General features: G+C 43.6%; 1 protein-coding gene across 2 annotated transcripts in view; it reads right to left on the minus strand.

Moving 5' to 3' along the window:
* Nucleotides 1–19,458, minus strand: part of SPOCK1 (SPARC (osteonectin), cwcv and kazal like domains proteoglycan 1) — a 559,487-nt gene that overhangs the window by 103,562 nt on the left and 436,467 nt on the right. For both annotated transcript variants that reach the window (XM_043912845.1, XM_043912844.1), the window contains one exon: nt 17,433–17,547. In XM_043912845.1, coding sequence (XP_043768780.1) covers nt 17,433–17,547 — 115 coding nt within the window. The remainder of the gene's footprint in view (nt 1–17,432; nt 17,548–19,458) is intronic.

Consider the following 19,458-nt stretch of genomic DNA (forward strand, 5'->3'; position numbering starts at 1 on the left):
AAATTTTTTATCTGGCCTGAGTTGGGAGATTTCTAAATGTACATCAGAGGCAGAAAATCCAACAGCAAAAAAGAAAAATGATGGACCTATCTGGATAAAAACATCAAAATCTTAGTCTATGAGAAAACACCATTAAAGGCAAGCAACAAATTTTTTAAAATGTGATTTATACCCTTTATATGTAAAAGAACTGCCTTATAAATTATTGGGAAAAGTACTGTGACAGGGAAAGAATAGCATATAGGAGACAATTCATAAAAAGAATTACAAATATTTTCATATATATATATGTGAAAAATATATCAGTTCAGTCACTCAGTCGTGTCTGACTCTTTGCGACCCCCCTGGACTGCAGCACGCCAGGCTTCCCAGTCCATCACCAATTCCCAGAGCTTGCTTAAACTCATGTCCATTAAGTTGATGATGCCATCCAACTATCTCATCCTCTGTCATCCCCTTCTCCTCCTGCCTTCAATGCTTCCCAGCATCAGGGTCTTTTCTAATGAGTCAGTACTTCACGAAGTACACAGAAGCTCTGGTACTCTGCTCATATTTATATATGAAAAAAAATGCTAAACCTGCATCGTAGTCATAGAAGTGAAAAAAATCAGACTTGGACAAAGCCAGATAATGGTCTCCCAAAATCCATTTTTCTGCTTTTCTTTAATAATAAGAACTCTGATCTGTAGTTTTCCACCTTAACACTCCATATTCCCCAGCATCTATGTAGACCATGACAGTATTCAAACTAAATTCAGACTAAGTCAGCCACTGAGATGTAAGGTGAATTATATCCAAATTCACAGGGGTCTGCTTGAAGGAAAGTCCCTCCTTTGCTCCTTCCCTTTTCCTGTTGACTGGACTACAGATGACAATGGCTAAAGCTCTAGCAAGACCAGAGCTGGACCATAAAGTTGTCCCAAGGTCATCAGAGCAATAAAATGAAAAGGTACTTGATAACTGAGATGTTCCATACCAGCCCTGGAATTCCTACCACTTGACTTACTTTATATGAAAAATAACACTCTTTTGCTTAAACCACTGTTATTTGAGCACTGGAGTGTTGGTTATGCACTGCTGAGCCAAGTCCTAACTAATAAAAGTACCTTTTAAAAAACTCACAAAATAGGAAATTCTTTAAAAATTACAGTATCCAAAGTTGATAAGTGTCTTCTAAATAGGCATTTTCATACATTGTTTATGGTATACATTTTCTGGAAGAAATTCTGTTGGTATGTGACAAAAGACTTACAGTATGCATATCATTTTACCCAGAAATTCTACTGCTAGGGCTGTATCTTATGAAAATAATTAAGATATGTAGAAAATTAATACCTAATGATGTTCATAAAAGCAGTATTTATAATAATGAAAAATCAGAGAAAAGCTAAGTGCTCAATAGAGGACTAGAAATTACAGAGAATTTATAAAATCAGACACTAGGCAGCAACTAAAAATCAAGTTTTAAAAGAATAACTGATGATACGAGAATATTATTAAGTAGCATTAAGCTAATAATAATGATTTAAAAGTAGTATGTGATTATACTCAGACTGGGAGACTACAGGTAATTTTAAACTTTCTACCTCACGATTTTTTTTATAATTCTTTTAATGTTCTGTAACAAGCATGTGAAACTTCTATAGTTTTTTTTTAAATGCTACTTAAAAATGTACATGTGTCTACTGCCTTTTACCACATACCTATCTTTTCCAGTTTGACAGTTCCTTCTGCTCACCCTCATGTACACTGTGTTCTAGTCCAACACTCTTTGCTCATTGGTATCATGAAATATCCTTTCTGCTCCCTCCTCAGAAATCTATGCAAGAGATTCAGAACACCCATACACCCATACTCACAGGTCAGATGCTCCCACACCAGACCAATTCAAGCTCCTGTGTCTGGTTCTGGGAACTATATGCTCTCCTGACACACGGAGTGAAGCTCCTGAGATCAACTCAGACCTCCCCTTCCCTAGATACCAAGATATCATTGGACCTGACTTCTTGGGAGCGCCTGACTTCACACAGCAGCATGATCCATCTCTAAGCAAATGATCTTTAAAGGGAAGGTGCTCTGTGTCCACTAGAAAGATGTGTTTAGCTGCAAATAATAGAAAGCTTGATGAACGGTGACATAAACCCTTTGGGGTTTACCTTGCAACATCAGTTAGGAGAGAGGCAGTCATGACTTTTACTCGGGGGGATGAAGTTTCTTTCAATGCCCCTGCCCAGTCATCCTTAGTGGGAAGCCTCATAGTTATAAAATGGTTGCTACAGCTCCACTCCACCTGTGATTATCATAAAAGCTTTCTCAGAAATCTCCAGAAAGCTTGACTTGCATTTCACTGATCAGGACTGACTCACTGGGCCACATCCCCAGCTGGAAGAGAAACTGGGAAACTGAAGATGTTGTTGTGCACATTCTTCCTCAAAGAAAGCCAGAAGTGAACAGGGATGAGACCAACAACTAACAGTGCCTGCTAGTGTTGTCAAGACTGATTTTAGGATGCAGAGGTCTTTCAGAAGGCAGTATACTAGCAAATCACACAAAGAGTAGACCAGGTTACTCGTGTGTGTTACCAAAAGAAAGAAGGAATATATTCATCAAACATCCTTCAGAACCAGCAGCTTTCATAATTATCTTATTAAGTTCATTTCATTCTTATAATCATCTTTCGAGACAGATCTGTATTCTCTCTTCTTTTTTTCCAGATGTGGAACCTGACACTTAGAGAAACAGCTTGCCTAAAGCCACACAACTAAGGAGTCTGGGGGCTGGATTTCAATTGCACAATTAGTTGTCTGATTTTCCAGCCAATAGTGTCTGCTAGAATATAATACTGGCCTCTTGGCAAGCCCCATAATATGTATCTGGAGGGTGAATATGGGGAGTTATAGATGTATTTGCATCAAAACTGAAAGATACAGTTAGAGACCCATAGGAGGTAAGATGGAGAGAACACTTCAATGCGCACTAGGTATGCTAGTGACCTTGACTGTGGTCGCTCCTTTAACTGCTGCTCATGGACAAGGAGGCAATAAACCATGGACACAGGACCCTGAAAGAGCCAAGTATTCAGGATGGTTATCAAAGAAAAAGGCTGGGTAAGACAATTCAGACATTTTGGACCCAATCAGAAATCTGAGAGTAAATTGAGAAGGAGGTGTGTCTCTACTATACATAAAAAGAATAACTCAGAAGGAAGGAGGAAGGCACCAAATTGAACCTGGATATTTATGTATTTTTATACATTATTTTATAATGTATTTATTTATTATATAACTGTAATTATTATACAGTTGTAATAATTATTTATTACAACTGTAATTATTATAACTATGTAAGAGATATGCCACAAATTTATATTTATACTTAGTCATGTCCACTCATGCAATAGACCCTATGCCAGGGATATAAAGACAAGTAAAACAGATAAAATTCTTGCTTTCAAGGTGGTGATGATCTGGTGGATAGATGATATTTAAGTTAGGTTAGTTTCCTTGTCTCAACCACATGAGGTAAAGTCTAGCTCTTCTGAGCACTGGGACTACAACACAGGTCAAAATTCTAACTAAGCACTCAGAAAAGAATAAAGAGCCTTTGGAGTCCCAGATACATAAACCCAACTTCATAAAGAGATGGAAAACAGCCCAGCCGGAGACAATTGATATCTTGGGACAGAAGTGAGCCCTCTATATAGACACTCAAATAACAAGTCATTGATATGTTGGGTGTTGCTTTCTTGTCATCCTGCTTAGGGGAGTTTCAGCATAGAACCTGGGGACAAAATCAGCATTTAATTAATGTTGGATGGATGGACAGATGGACAGACTGTGGGTGGATGAAGACATACTGCTCACCACCTACAGACTCAATCACTGCCCTCAGTTCTAGTAAAAAACAAAAACAAAAGAGCTGTCAGGGTATTGGCTTTAAAATTTTAATTTTCATTAGGGCTTAGAAGACTTCAGAAGCAAAGTTCATGAAGTCACAGATCAGTGTTATTCTAGTTCACTACATTTTTCCCAAATAGGCTAATTTCCTACTGGGTGCAGAGATAATCAGTAATTAATCCAGCTATCTCACAATGGAAGTATGCACACATTTTGTACCAGAAGCTCTCAACCTAAACAAGAACAAACTCTACTGTCTCCTTTGCCTAGAAGTGTTCTCTGTGTTCTCATGAAAGCCTGTTCCTGAACCAAAATGGAATGTTCTATTCCAGAGAATACTGTATTTCTGTCATCAGGGCAAAAATCATTCTCTTCCTGAGACAACTTGAGACCTCAGGAAGGTAAGTCGAGGAGGCAGGATATAAGCAGAGAGGAGAACTGGGTGAACTCAGGCAGGATGATGCCATCTGAACCAAACCAGAGAAACCAGAAACACACATGGTATTACATTCCAGCCTGAGCTCATGCCCCAGAATGACTAACGCAAGGAAGGCCAGAGACGGGTGTATCAGAATCACTGCTCCCATATCTCCAACCTAGGGACCTAATTCACCTACAATCCTCAACATTTTCAAGGGCTGCAACAGCCACAAGCTCAAGGATACCAACATACTCTGAAAACCTTTCCTCCATGAACTGGTTCTACAGTGACTGAAGGCAGCCCAGTATATGCTGCACACTGGCCCATGCATGTGCTGGGCGTGGTGCTCGCAGCAGGGAGCTGCAGGGAAGGCCGGGGCAGAAGATCCAGGTGGCGAGGACAGACTGGCAGGTGCAGAATCACATGCAGGAGCCTGACAGGTGACGAGCCTCTACAGCAACGACCCTTACAAGGCAGTGGTGGTAGAGTGGCTAGCATAGCTGCCTTCCCCAGCAGCTACCTCTCAACTCCTGGGGAGGAGAAGTCAGGGAGGGGTTCTGGCAGACGTGCAAGTGCCAGGTCCTGGAGCTTGGGGAGGGCCTGAAGGAACTGAGCCCCAGACCGGGGTCCAAGTGCAGATCAGGCCACAGGAATAAGGGGACATGACCCCCCTCTCTCCATGCTACTGTGTGAAGCTCTGAACACCCCCTGGGACTGGCCTGGCTTGGAAGAGTCACTTACGTGCTAAGATTTGGAGGGATGTAGTCAGGGGTCCCGGAGAAGGCAATGGCACCCCCACTCCAGTATTCTTGCCTTGAAAATCCCATGGACGGAGGAGCCTGGTAGGCGGCAGTCCATGGGGTCGCTAAGAGTCGGACACGACTGAGCAACTTCACTTTCACTTTTCACTTTCACAAATTGGAGAAGGAAATGGCAACCCACTCCAGTATTCTTGCCTGGAGAATCCCAGGGATGGGGAGCCTGGTGGGCTGCTGTCTATGGGGTCGCACAGAGTCAGACATGACTGAAGTGACTTAGCAGCAGCAGCCGTCAGGGGTCCAGACCTCTTCAGCCTCAGTAACAATCTCTCAGGGTAGTAGTTCCACAGGATTAGAAGTCCCCATAAAAGGGGCTTTCTTTTTAAACTTGGCTTCAAGTAATGTTTTGAAAGTCATTCTCTTTGGAGTATTACTTGGCCCTGTGCATTGGTACATGATCACAATTCTAATCAAACTACCTATTAGCACTAATATTCTGGTCTTTGACATTCACCTTCTAAGTGTGGTTGCACAGCATGAGTACCCCCTTTGCCTGAGTGGTTTTAGAAGCTGGAGCTAAGCTTAGCATCCCTCACTAGGGCAGAACACAGAGGACTCACTGGGGTGTTAGCCTCACACCACCCCCAACACATGACATGCTAGAAAGAGCCATTCAGGAGATTCAAGCTTGGACAAAGCATAGTCAGGCCAAGGATGCCAAAAGAAATGGATACTCCGTAGGATGAAGTTGGGGACAGGGGGAAACAGGCCCATGCAATTGCCTTCTTGAGATTCCCAGGAAGACATGGAATAGAACAGGTCAGCTGCACTGTTCCTTACACAGAGACTTCTTCATGGTGAAGTCAAATATCAAGGACATGCACTACATGACCAGCTAGTGCATGTATCACTGGGAACTCTGAAAACAGCAATGTTTATATTCTACAGACCCATGATCGACCTCATTATCACCTAGGCCCCAATGTCCCAGTGCCTCCACCTCCCAGAACTGCCCCTAAGCCATGCTGAAACTATTTCTTTCATTAGCTCACTCTAGGTCTTCAATGATGAGAAGCACAGGTAGAACCTCTACTGTGTAAGGAGATCTACCATCTCTCACCGTAAAGTTGCTTCAATTTGGGGGGAGGGACCCTGGGACAAGGAGAGGAATACAAGGTTTCACCCTCATGACATCACTGTGATTGGAAAACATCTCACAGATCTCTCATCTCTCCTGGTCTCCAGAGACTGAGGAGAGCTGGCTTGTTTTTGTTGTGGCTACACTCCCAAGCGATCTGAATATCTATTACTATATATTCAAACAACTGCTTACTCTGAGCTTTATCTGGCATCCTTATATGTTCCTCAAGTTAAATAATCAAAGTGACATCCTGCCTCCTTTATGTCTAAGTGCCGTTTGAGTTTTTAAACAGAGAATCAGTATCAAAATGATGATGATAACAGCTGTATTTTTAAATTCTATTTACTTATGTATTTATTTTTGGCTGCACTGGGTCTTCACTGCTGCATGCAAGCTTTCTCTAGTTGCAGTGAGTGGGGGCCATGTTCCAGTTGCAGTGGGCAGGCATCTCTTGTTGTGGGGGCTTCTCTTGTTGTGACCACAGGCTCTAGGGTGCACGGGCTTCGGTAGTTCTGGCACATGTGGCACATGGGCTCAGCTGCTCCATGGAATATGGGAGCTTCCCAGACCAGGAATCAAACCTATGTCTGCTGCACTGGCAGTTGGATTCCAAACCACTGGACCACCAGGGAAGTCCAAAGATATATTTTTTGCATTCCATATCTATAGTTGAAGTTAAGCTCACTGAATTCTCACTGTACCTGTTAGGAAGGTACCGCCCTTTCTTTTCTCACTCCTCTCTGCAAGGCCCAGGTGCCCACTCCAACCCTTGGCTCTAGCAAGGACAAGGACTACCGAGATTTTATGAAGCAGATGGCTTGGTAGCGGGGCAGCCACTTGCTCTCTTTCGATTATAATTTCAATTTACTTTTGTATTGTAATGCTGTCTTTTCTTCTCACAGCAATAGATAGCAGGGCAACGGAAGAACAGTCGACTTGAGGACAGATTACAAATGAATTTTTATCTTTAAGAAGCTAGGTCAGAAACTTGTGGCTATCAGAAAGCATAGTGCTGTGGTGAGAAATGAGCCCACGCCAGGGTTTTGATAAACTTCAGAGAGCGAAGTGTGCTTGCAGAAAGAAAGAAGAGAAAATGAGCGAGGACATTGATTCTCTCACCTTGGAGAAATCCCATCAGAGAGGGCCGTGGTATCAGTGACAGACTGCATTCTCTGAGCACTGAAAGCATGGGGAAATTTAGTTTAAAATGCATGAATGTACTTTTTTTTTCTTTTTCCATAGGAAGTCTGCCCTTTCAATGGACATTCAATTTAGGTTAAGAACACAGTATAACGTGAGAAGAGCACATGTACTAGAAAAGACTTCAAGTCCCTGTTATTTCATTTATTAGCTGGGTGGTCCTAGGCAAGGTACGGAAAAACTCCAAATTCCAAATTTTCTCATCAGCAACAGAGAGGGCTTTGTTTGGTTGCTGGAAGAATTAAACACACACACCAAGGGTTTAATATACACATTAAGCACCTTCTACAGATGATTTCTTACCACAATAAATCTCTCTTTTTCTGCCATTTTATACATTATAATCTATGGTACATCTATATAATAGACTACACTTTCAGAGGAATGGAATGGCAACATACTCCAGTATTCTTGCCTGGAGAATTCCATGGACAGAGGAGCCTGGCAGGCCACAGTCCATGGAATCGCAAAGAATCAGACATGACTGAGCGACTAATACTTTCACTTTATCAGAAGAATGAGACGAAGTCAACACTTGACAAATAATTGTTGAGAATCCAGAAAAAAAGTCCTCATGTAAATTCCATTCTGGTGGGGCAAGTCAGACAATAAACAGAATAAACAAATTATCTAATATATTGGACGATGATAATTGTTTTGTAGAAAAATAAAGGAGGGGAGACTTCCCTGGTCATCCAGTGGCTAAGACTCCATACTCCCAATTCAGCCCGGGTTCAATCCCTGGTCAGGGAACTAGATCAACTAAGAGTTCGAATGCTGCAACTAAAGATCCTGCATGCTGCAATGAAGATCGAAGATCCTGTGTGCCATGACTAAGACCCAGCGCAGCCAAATAATAAATAAATGCATAAAAATAAATATTCAAAAAGGAAGAAGAAAAATAAAGGAGGAAAGAGAGATGGAAGTGCTGAGAAGGCAGCGTTTGTGCAGAGACTGAAGAGTGGCTGGTGAAGGGAGGCGTGTCGATGTCTGGGAAGAGTGTCCAGGCTGAGGCAGGAGTGAAATGGCACATCTGAGGGACTCACTGGGACCTGATCAGGGACTCGATCATGCTGGGCCTTGCAGGTCACCAGAAGTATTTTCTCTTTTCCTCTTAACAAGATGGGAAGTCAGCAGCATGTCCTGAACAGGAAATTATACAATATGACTTCCATTTTACAGACTGTTTCACTCCTAGTTCAAAAGAGAATGTAGGGGCCAGGAAATCAACTCAGAAGCTACTGAAATAAAATATGAGGATGTTTGGGACCACTAGGGTGGTAATCATGGAGGTGGTAAGAGGTACTTATATTCAAAAATCTATTTGAAAGCAGACTCAAATGATGATTATATGTGGCATGTGGGAGAAAGAAGTTTTGGGTTTTGGTTTTACTTCAGCAGATTGAACTATGGAGATGACAGTAATTAAGGTGGCAAATACAATATAGGAAGAAGGGACAGATATAGGGGAGATTGGGAGTTACATTTTGGATATGTTAAGTCTGATATGCTTAGGAGCATCCAGACAGAAATGCAGAACAGTCATCACATAGTCTGGAGTTCAAGGGAGCAGAGTTGGCAGACTCTGGAAAGAGAGAGGGGTGGTGATGGGGAGGGCCTTGGGCAGGGGGAGAGAGATGTGACCTTCCATGAAAACATATCTATGATACAAAAAAAAATGAAGGGCACAAAACATTGTGTAGAATACGATCCTGGGTTTTGGATGAGTACTATTTTAAAGGGGCTTCTCTGGTGGCTCAGTGGTAAAGGACCCGTCTGCTAATGCAGGAGACCCAGGTTCGATCCCTGGGTCCACAAGATCCCCTGCAGAAGGAACCAGCAACCCACTCCAGTATTCTTGCCTGGGAAATCCCATAGTCAGAGGAGCCTGGTGGGCTAAAATCCAAGGGATTGCAAAAGAGCTGGACATGACTCAGTGACTTAATAACAACAAACAACAACAAACAGTCTTAAAAGTATATTGAGTGAAGTCGCTCAGTCGTGTCTGACTCTTTGCGACCCTGTGGACTGTAGCCTACCAGGCTCCTGCCTCCATGGGATTCTCCAGGCAAGAATACTGGAGTGGGTTGCCATTTCCTTCTCCAGGGTATCTTCCTGACTCAGGGATCGAACCCCGGTCTCCTGCATTGCAGGCAGACGCTTTAACCTCTGAGCCACCAGGGAAGCCCAAAAGTATATTAGATGTTTACAAAACAAACATCTTTATGTTTCTAAAAATATAATTGGAAGCCTATGAAGAGAAAGCTAATAGAACTGGGAATATGGGCCACTTTTGCCATAATATTTGGATTTTATATAAGAATGGGTATTAATTTATAAATAAAAAATTATGGCAGAAGAGAGCTGTCTGAGTGAACTATCAAAGACATTAATTTCTAGCACAAGCCTTTATCTTCTTCTCTGGTCTCTGGCTATGACTTTGGCCACCCTGCCCCAGTCTACCCTCCTGTGTCTTTTCGCCTGCAGCCTTTCCCCAGTCAGTTGCAACCAAGAAAGCTTCAGAATAACCAGGAGAACCTGTGGTATACTTTCCCAGAGCCAAACTCACAGAAGAAGAATCTGAGTTCAAAGCCAAAGGCAGTATTTAACTCCAGAGTCCCGACAAGTACGTTTTTCTTCTTGGATGCAGTTGCCAATTTCATTCTCAAGCTTCTTTTTGTTTTTTTTTTAAAAAGGTCATGGCATTTATAATAACAAGGCTCTAAAAATTAAATGTACCTTTACATGTTTAATTTCTGGCCATAATGTAGTACTGAATAATAAGTGAGCGGACTTGAATGGTTATGGAAAAGGTTAACAGAAACTGCTTTTAAACTGCAAGTTTGCAAGCCTGGGGCCTTCACCCTGTTACACAATAGGCATTAAAGAAAAATGTTCTTCCCTGGATGCAAAGATAAATCTTCATTTTGCTGGGAGCCTCAGCAGCAGGATGCTTTTAGGATTTTTCCATTGAGACATCACAGCGAGGAAGAACTCTTCATCCCGTCTCTTTGGCACCACCTCCTGTTCCCGTTTAAACACATTTCCCCAACTTGACTTGTGATAAGTAATGGAATTAGACAGCCGTCTGTCAACCCAGGACTTTTTTTCCCCCAGAATCCAGCCCTTGGGTTGAAATCACCATTTGAGAAGAGAAAATCATTGTAGACTATTTTTCTACTGTTCCAAATAGCTCAGCTGGAGGGAAGTTGTTATTTCCTCTTTAGCATGCCGTGCTGGAAGGATCTGTGGAACGAAACATGGCCCCACGCTGCCCCCAACTCCCAGCAAGGTCAGGCCAGGAAACGCTGACAGCCTCAGAGCCTTCTCCAGAACTCCTGAGGCCAACTGGCTGGACCCACATCCCCGTTCCAAAAGCTAACCTAGTTTGGTGACACCGAATTCTCTTAACTTTAGCATGTCTGTAAAGCTTTTGCAATCTAGAAAAATGGTACTGATGAACCTATTTGCAGGGCAGGAACAGTGGTGCATAAATAGAGAATGGACTTGTGGACACAGATAAGCAAAGAGAGGGTGGGATGAATTGAGAGAGTAACACTAGCATATATACACTACCATGTGTAAAATAGACAGCCAATGGGAAGCTGCTGTATATAGCACAGGGAGCTCGGCTCAGTGCTCTGTGATGACCTAGAGGCTGAAATGAGTTGGGTGTGGGGTGCGGGTGGAAGGGAGGTTCAAGAGAAAGGGGACATGTATATACTTATAGCTGATTCACATTGTTGTATAGCAAAAACTAACACAACATTTTTAAGCAGTTATACTCCAATTAGAAAATAACATAGAGAAAAATTAAAAACAAAAATAGCTAACCTGTGACAACAGAAGCAAAGAAGGAGTTGGCTTTAGAGATAGTGCTATTTTCTCAACTTCCTCCTCCAAAGGTTGGGGGTGGGGTGGGAGAGAGTCTACAGAATGCCTTCCAAACCTGGCTGCTTGTGGGAACTGCTTGTGCAGTGACATTCTTTGCCTGATGGTTCACACTTCAAGATTCAGGCAAGTGACATCAGACCCCGGAGAAATAACTAACTCCTGCCAAACACAGCTATAGACCCTCAGCCGTCTTCAGGCTGAGGCCTTGGCTGGCTGTCACCTAAGTGAGTACACACGGTGGGGAGAGAAGGGAGGACAGAGGCCCAGCCCACGAGTGAAGAGGCCCAGGCTCTGACCCCACCCACACCGATCCACCCTCTGAGCTGAGGAGAGACGCTTTCTCTCTGGAGACTCCCAGTTTCCTCATGCAGTCAATGGAAACTGAACAATGGTTGCTGGTGCCAAAACTCTCTTCCTGCAAATGTGATCTGAGGTGGTAAAGCATAAAAATGGAGTCATTCTAGGGGAGGCCAGAAGGCCCCACCCACTCGGCTTTCCCTGGTCCCTGTGTGGAAACCTGAGGCACCTTCGAGGAACACCAGGGTCCCCTCAAGATGGTGCGAAGGAAGTTAGGGGAGATCTTTCCTGACTAGATACCTACAACTATGAAATGTTCATCTCAGCCAAGAGGGAGCTCTGAGTCCCTCCTCCAGAGAGAACGAGGCTGTGGAGCCCAGGCCAGGGGAAAGGGCTGTCTCGGTGACGAGGGGAGGGATGGAGTCAGGGTGGGGACAGGAGCAGATGTGGAAGGGGGCTAGTTTAAAAAAAATGTATCTTTAAGACTGTAAGAGTTAAGGCTATTTTAGCCTTAAAATTTCAACCACTGTAAAAAAAAATCAAGAAATGAGTGTTTCAGACATTCCTCATGTTCTTCACTGAAAACTGAAGAAAAAGCAGCAAAACTCAGAACTACAGTTTTAACATTAGATGTGAGAGGCAACTTCCTAGCTGGGCTGGCTGTTGGGCGCCAGAAAATACTGAGAGCATGTAGGGCCCTGTGGGGCTCCTGGGCACAGGTCTTTCCGTGTCTCCTATTTCTTTGATTATAGGAAGCAGCCTTCATTCAGCCTCCATAACCTTCCCTGGGTTCCAATGGGCTGATTCAAGCAGTAAAGTCAATTAGACAGAAGGTGATGCAAGACCAGGGAGAAACAGTCAAGAGCAACCTTGGGGCAAGGTCCTGTTTCCTCATCAATGGATAGACAAAATCTGTCGAGCTGTTGTGCAGATACTGAAAGCCCCTCCAAGTGGGAGAAGTTGACGATTAACAATGATATGCTGCCCACAACCATGTAGACCCCAGACAAGCTGGGCCTGAAGGTTGATGATGCTGACTCCTACTTACCCCACCACCAACCCATCAAAAGAATGTCCACGAGCTGATCATGCCCTCTTTGAACAATTACTATAAAACTTCTCACTATCTTCTTCAAGTTGGGACACACCATTTTGAGGGTATTAGCCAGCTGTGACCTCCTCTGCCTGGCAAAGCAATAAAGCTATTCTTTTCTACTTCACCCAAGACTCTATCTCCAAGATTCGATTTGGCACCCATGTATAGAGAAGCTGAGAGTTCAGCATCAATACTAGAAAAGACAGGGGAAGGATCTTTCCTGAGAAACTCTTAGAGATGGTACAGAAACCCAGGCTTAATGTGTGGATTTCAATCTCATCTCCCTCTTTTTAATTTTTCCCTTCCTATGGACAGTCATTACCCCATACTCCTGAGGTTGTTTTGGCATCATAGAGATGAGAGATAAAGCAATTAAATAACTTGGCCAAGGTCATGAGGCAACTGAGAGATGTGAAAGGAAATATTTAGAGGTACTAAAGAATGACTCCACCTTCTACCATCCCCTCAGGGGCCACATCAAAGAAGAGATGCCAGAAAAAACAAAGAGAGAACACAAAACTCAACCATTTGTTTTTGACTTCCTAAAAACATTCTTGAAACCAAATCCCATCAGATAAGACACTTTTGACTTGCAAGAATGGGTTTGCTGTAATTCAAACAGCCAAAGGCTGGAAGAGGCACAGCAAAATCAGAAAGAGAGTGAGTTAGATCCTGGTCTCGCAAACCTTGGATGCTCACACCCAGTATTGGTCACAGGTAATGGGGTTGCAAGAGGTCATATTTAGGGAAGGAGAAGCACAGGCAGAGACTGCTGCATCCCCAGGCAAGTTCTGCTCACCACAGCACTTTCCTGTCTCCAAAGTCACTTCTGGGTCCTAGGCAGGAAGAGGTGATCCTGAAACCCTTGGCAGCTGGAGCTCCACAACAAAGAGCACCCGTGTCTTGCTACTAATGAAGCCCATTCTGAAACCAGTCTTGTAAAGATGTCTTCTGCATGGAAGGGAAATGGTTGCTGGGCAGATTCGAGGAGAGAAGCCTTGAGAGAACAAACCCATCACAGGCTTTCTTGACATCAGAAGGTCATAGAATGACATCTTCAAATTTTGTGTGGCCCTGAAAGGGGCCAAGGAGGGGTGGTGAGAGGATGAGTGAACCAAAAAGTGTAGGACTTAGAAGAAAGAGGACTCAGTGTGACTTGAATGAACATGTGTAGCATGTCACAGAGAAGGTCTCAGAACATCTCTCCTTGGCTACACCGAGGGTGAGCATTGCTGGACAACTAATTAAAAATAGCAAAACCCCAGAGAGGTAGATGCCAAAGAAAGAGACACACCAGGAACCACCTCACACCCATACAGTCGTTCATAAGCCCCCATCCCAATCCTACTTTCTAGAGTTGAGATACAATCCCAAAATAATAGAATTTACCTGGAAATGACTACACTAATGTTTATATTACCAGAAGAAACCAAGGTTCAAAACAGAGGGGAGGTTGAAAATAAAGTATCATTAACAACAATAATGTCACATTTTTTTATACACCTGTATTTGTGAGATGATGAAATGTCATTTCTGTAACAGGCACAGACACAAAAGTGCTCCTGACACTGTTCAGAGCCACAAAGTATCTCATGGACAGAGTGGCCTGTGAATGCCACTCCCACCGCATGCAGCTTCAGAGAGGGGCAGCTACCAGGTTAAGGAAGGTGGGTAGATGGACATGCCCCTCCACCCTCCACCTTGACAGCCAAATGGCCAAATGAAAGCTGCTCTTCATTTCACCTCTGACCCCTCTTGAGCACCCATTCCTTCTTCTTTTTTTTTTTTTAATTTATTTCAGTCGGAGGCTAATTACTTTACAATATTGTGGTGGTTTTCAACCTAGATGTCCCTCAACAGGTGAATGGATAAGAAAGCTGTGGTACATAGACACAATGGAATATTACTCAGCCATTAAAAAGAATGCATTTGAGTCAGTTCTAAAGAGGTGGATGAAACTGGAGCCTTTTATACAGAGTGAAGTAAGTCAGAAAGAAAAACACCAATATAGTATACTAACACATATATATGGAATTTAGAAAGATGGTAGTGATAACCCTATATTCAAGACAGCAAAAGAGACACAGGTGTATAGAATAGTCTTTTGGACTCGGTGGGAGAAGGCGAGGGTGGGATGATCTGAGAGAATAGCATTGAAACATGTATATTACCATATATGAAACAGATCGCCAGTCCACGTTTGATGCATGAGACAGGGTGCTCAGGGCTGGTGCACTGGGATGACCCAGAGGGATGGGATGGGGAGGGAGGTGGAAGGGAGGTTCAGGATGGGGAACACATGTAAACCCATGGCTGATTCATGTTAATGTATGGCAAAAACCATTCTCTCTTCTTCATCCCAGTTGCCACAACCTCAGTTCAGTGCTCACTGCCTGCCACAAACTATTGTGAGAGCTACGTGGAAAGAATTGTCAACTCAAAGGAAAAAGTCAGCCTTCCCTTGGCTGATTCTGCTCCAGGTAGAATATTCTTCATTTAAATGTTTCATTTCACATAATGATCCTGGAGCTCTATCAGTGCCCTCACTGCCCGTAATATGCCCTTGTCCTCCAGGGAAACACAGATCAAATCTGTATTAAATAGTTAAGCACCCTATCCTAATAGAGGATTATACTCTCCTGCATTAAAATATTGTTGGATATGTACTAAATTAACTACAGATGTTCTGTCTTATCACCAGTAGGTAGTTCCTACTTTCCTGCATGCTTATATAAAATATTTGCTTTAAGTCACAGCATAAATTGGGTCTCTGACCAAGAAGGGCAATCTCAGAGCCTCATGGTAAGAACTGTGCCCAGTTAGTACAAGTAACAGATGCCTTTCTTGCTACAGGCTTCAAAGGTGATATTTCTTAGACAATAGCTAAACGATACTAGAGACTGAGAGGGCAGTTCCCAGACTCCGATGACTTCATTAAAGCAAACTGTTGACCCAAGGGTCAGTGGAACAAAAAATAATTATACAAGACTACAGGAACTAATGAAGGATATATATAATTTTGATCATTGGTTTTAGAATATTGCTGGTATTATATTTTATGGTTCTCTTTTCTGATAATCATATAATAAAATCCTTATGCTTTCTTCCTGACCTCCTCACTATTAACCTAATGGTTACTTTTACAAACATTTGGAAATGAAATACTTTCAAGTGGTAATCTTGTTCTCAGCAGCCTCTCAGAATTCTACTTTTAATGCCAATTCAGTTACTTGCATAGGTTTGATAAGACTTTGTTCCAATTTTCACTAGTAAGTGACTGAACAAATAAGTGGCACACCCAAGGCCATACCTGGCGAGTCATACTTGAGAATGAATCTCATTTAATCAGATGTGACAAGCCCACCATGAAGCAACAAGGGTTGTACTTTGTTTAAAGAACTACAAAGCCTTCTCACAGAAAACTATAGGCAAATCACAGAAATGACTTCCTTGCATCGGTTTCCTTGTCTCAGAACAGAAAAGTAAATAACAGCAATAAAGAATATATTTGAAATAAGAGGTTATGGAGACTTCCTAAGAAGGGTCTTAACACATCTCAAAACAGAAGTTAATTTTATGGATTTTGCCGCTTACTACACAGGGCTTTGGGTTTTCCGACCAAAGTTCAAGGAGGCTTGTATAGATTAGTTAACATTTCTTCCTGGAGTTCTATAAATGATCAGGTCAAAATGCAATGAGATCAGCTTTTTGGTAACTAAGAGTAATCTACGGAGATGATTTGTGACCCCAATATTTCACGGTTTACAATGTCCTTCTACATCCTGGGTTAAACTTCCCCCAAAACCTTGTAACACAATATTCCTTTGGTTACCATGAACAAATTTACACTTCAACGTCTTCATCCCTGTGCCTTGGCGAAGACAGGACAGCTTAGGAAGAGGCAAGTGGATAAACACTCACATCCAATTCATCTTCCTCCATCACAAGTAGCTTCGGGCTTTAGAACACACGTGTGTGCAGGCATGCATGCACTCACACACAGATGTCCAACATTGTTCATGGTACAGCTAGCTACAGCTGAGAAAGCCCAGCTCCACAGAAGGCAAGCTTCTATCTAGGTTTCATTACAGAAGGCTTTTAAGGGACTGAGCCCAGTGCGACAACATTAATTTCTACATCATGAAAACATTCAGATAGGCCCGACCTTTCCCGCCCCCCTCAGCCATGGAAAGGGAACCACAGCCCCTGGGAAGTTATTCTCCTTCCATCCATCCCTTGGCTCTGTGCCACATGCCTGGCAGAATATATTCATAGAGAAATGCTTTTGCCAGTAGTGGGGGGCCTACTGTTCACCATCATGACACCTCTGCAGTCTATGTTTTGAAATCTGGCTTTCAGAAGTTCAAAGGATTTAGAGATCAGAGTTCAAGGAAGACCAAGGCGCACCCAGGGCAGGCCTGGTCTTAACGCTGAAACCCTGCCCTTCCTACACCATAGCCAATTTGACCTCTAGAAAGAACCTAATGCGTATCTTGGTCTAACAGAATTATTTTCAAAGACGCCCAGTTCTTTTTCTATCAAATGGAGGTTGAAGGTGGTTCAATTTGGAGTTCCTAAATGAAACTGGAGTACTTGCCAAGCACACCCATCTCCCCAGCCCAAACTAGATCGGCTCTGTTAAAGGCTGGGTTCCTGGAGTCTGGGGCAGCCGTTGGCACATCAGGCCACCCTGACCACCCAGTCCCCCGTCAGGGTGATGTCCACTCACCATTCTTTTCTGCCTTGTGTTTTGGCAGCTCAGCCTCTGGGAGACATGGACACGGCCCGTCACAGAGGGTGGTGAGACTTTTGCCGGTAGAACAAGCATGGAACTCCAACTTGCACTGCAGAAGACAGACAGAACAAGCCGTAAGAACACTGCCAAGTAGACCCCTCCTCAGCCTCCTTGGGAAACAGCCAGTGCCCTTCTAAACATGATTAGGCTCACAGAAGCAGAGACAAAGTAAAGGGGAGTTCATCTCTGTTAAAGGTCTCAATGATAGAACGTTAACTAAGAAATGGCTTTTTATGTTTTCCCAAATGCTTAAGATAAACGTCTAAAAACACTGCATGGGGAGGCTTACTTTTAATAAGTGGTAAACTCAACCATAACTGTCTATGCGAGTATCAGTATGAAATTTAACACCTGTGGTCCACAAACACGGAGGGCTGCAGGCTGCTCCGCCATGTCCCCTTACCCCCACTACTGAGGCTCTGTCTGTGCAGCAAGCCTAGACCCGCTCAGCTGCTCAGGGAGCAGGGAGGAACAGTAACAGTCTACTTAGTAAGTCTGGATGCTCTGTGTGAGGCCTAGCCCTTTCCCCGGGAGCAACTGAGGAGCGATGCTTTTGCTTCAACCATCCAAAACCTAAGTTTGACACAGTCTTTCCCCCAGAGGACACCTGTGGCTGTCTAGCCTAGGACTGAATGGAAACACCCACCATATTCCAGGATTCAAAATTGGAAGCCCCAAACACATACATCCTCTTGGCAATCCCTTCATCTGTAGCAATGGGAGTATTTTGGCCACTCTCTGCCAGCTGTTTACTCTTAAGTCTCAACTGATTCAGAACAAGAGGATAGAAGGATATCATTTACAGATGTAGGAGACCACAACAATTAACAGCATTTTATTATCTCTACATTATGGTTTAAGAAAAGGAGACTCAGATGCTAAATAACTTGTGAAAGATCATGACATTCACAACCCAGGATTCCAAACCCTTTCTGACTGACTCCAGGGCCAAGCACATTAACAGTCCCCATCACTGTATCTGTCACGTGAAGGGCCCGAGAGAACAGACGGTCTGCATTGCACTCCATGTGTGGTTAATTATGCAACTGTGCTAGGGGCCTGGGTCTCAGTTGTCTAAGGGTTTCCTCCCTTTTTCACCTGTAAAATTCTCTAGATCAAGGCAGTATATAATCAGTCTTTGCAAAGGCCCACGGGCCCAGAACCACGTTGGTATCTGCTGCAGGTTCAAAGGAAGGGGAGGTAGGCAGAGGGGACAGAGCACCCACTGTGCGTGTAGCGCTTATCAGGTGCCACGAGGAATCTTTTAAAGGGAAGAAAAGAGGAGATATGGTCCTTGCCCTTGGAAAACACAAATGCATACTTTTCAAAAGGCCACCAGTGTTTGCAAAGCAACACATGAGTGCAGATGAACCCTGGCTCCTTGTGAGCGGATGGGCTGTTCAGTCCCCACACCGATTACACACCAAGGGAAGGAGAGAGGGTTTCAATCTGCACACACTGGAGTCACTCTCGTGTAACTCCTCCTGTCCCCCACACAGTCACCTGAGACCCTGCAGAGAAAGCACAATGGACAAGCCAACAGGGGCAGGCTTCCTCTCAATGCAAGGCTTCCTTCTGTGCACATTGCTGGGTGTTTGGTACATACCCGGTTTGGTGGCAGGCATGTTAGGGGCCATGTGAAAGGAAGCCATGACCCAGGCCACAAATGTCAACTGACAATGAAGAAGCAAAACATGAGCACAGACAAGGAGCAAAAAATGAGCAACCTTATAGGGCCAGGTAGACGTGACTATAAGGGAAGGAGGAATATATGTGTGTGTAGGGATGCGGCACTACAGAGCCTCCAGGTATGGGACGTGCCTACAGGTGGTCCAAATGGACAGAAGGGGTGCCAGGAGGAACACTGTAAGTTGGCAGGTGGGTCCCCAGGGTGAGAAGCTTCTTTGTAACTAGCACGGCCTGTGTGCATACGCCCAGGGCTAGAGGTGAAGACCAGGCT

This window comes from Cervus elaphus, chromosome 9 (genome assembly GCF_910594005.1).
Source record: "Cervus elaphus chromosome 9, mCerEla1.1, whole genome shotgun sequence".
NCBI classification, from domain to species: domain Eukaryota; kingdom Metazoa; phylum Chordata; class Mammalia; order Artiodactyla; family Cervidae; genus Cervus; species Cervus elaphus.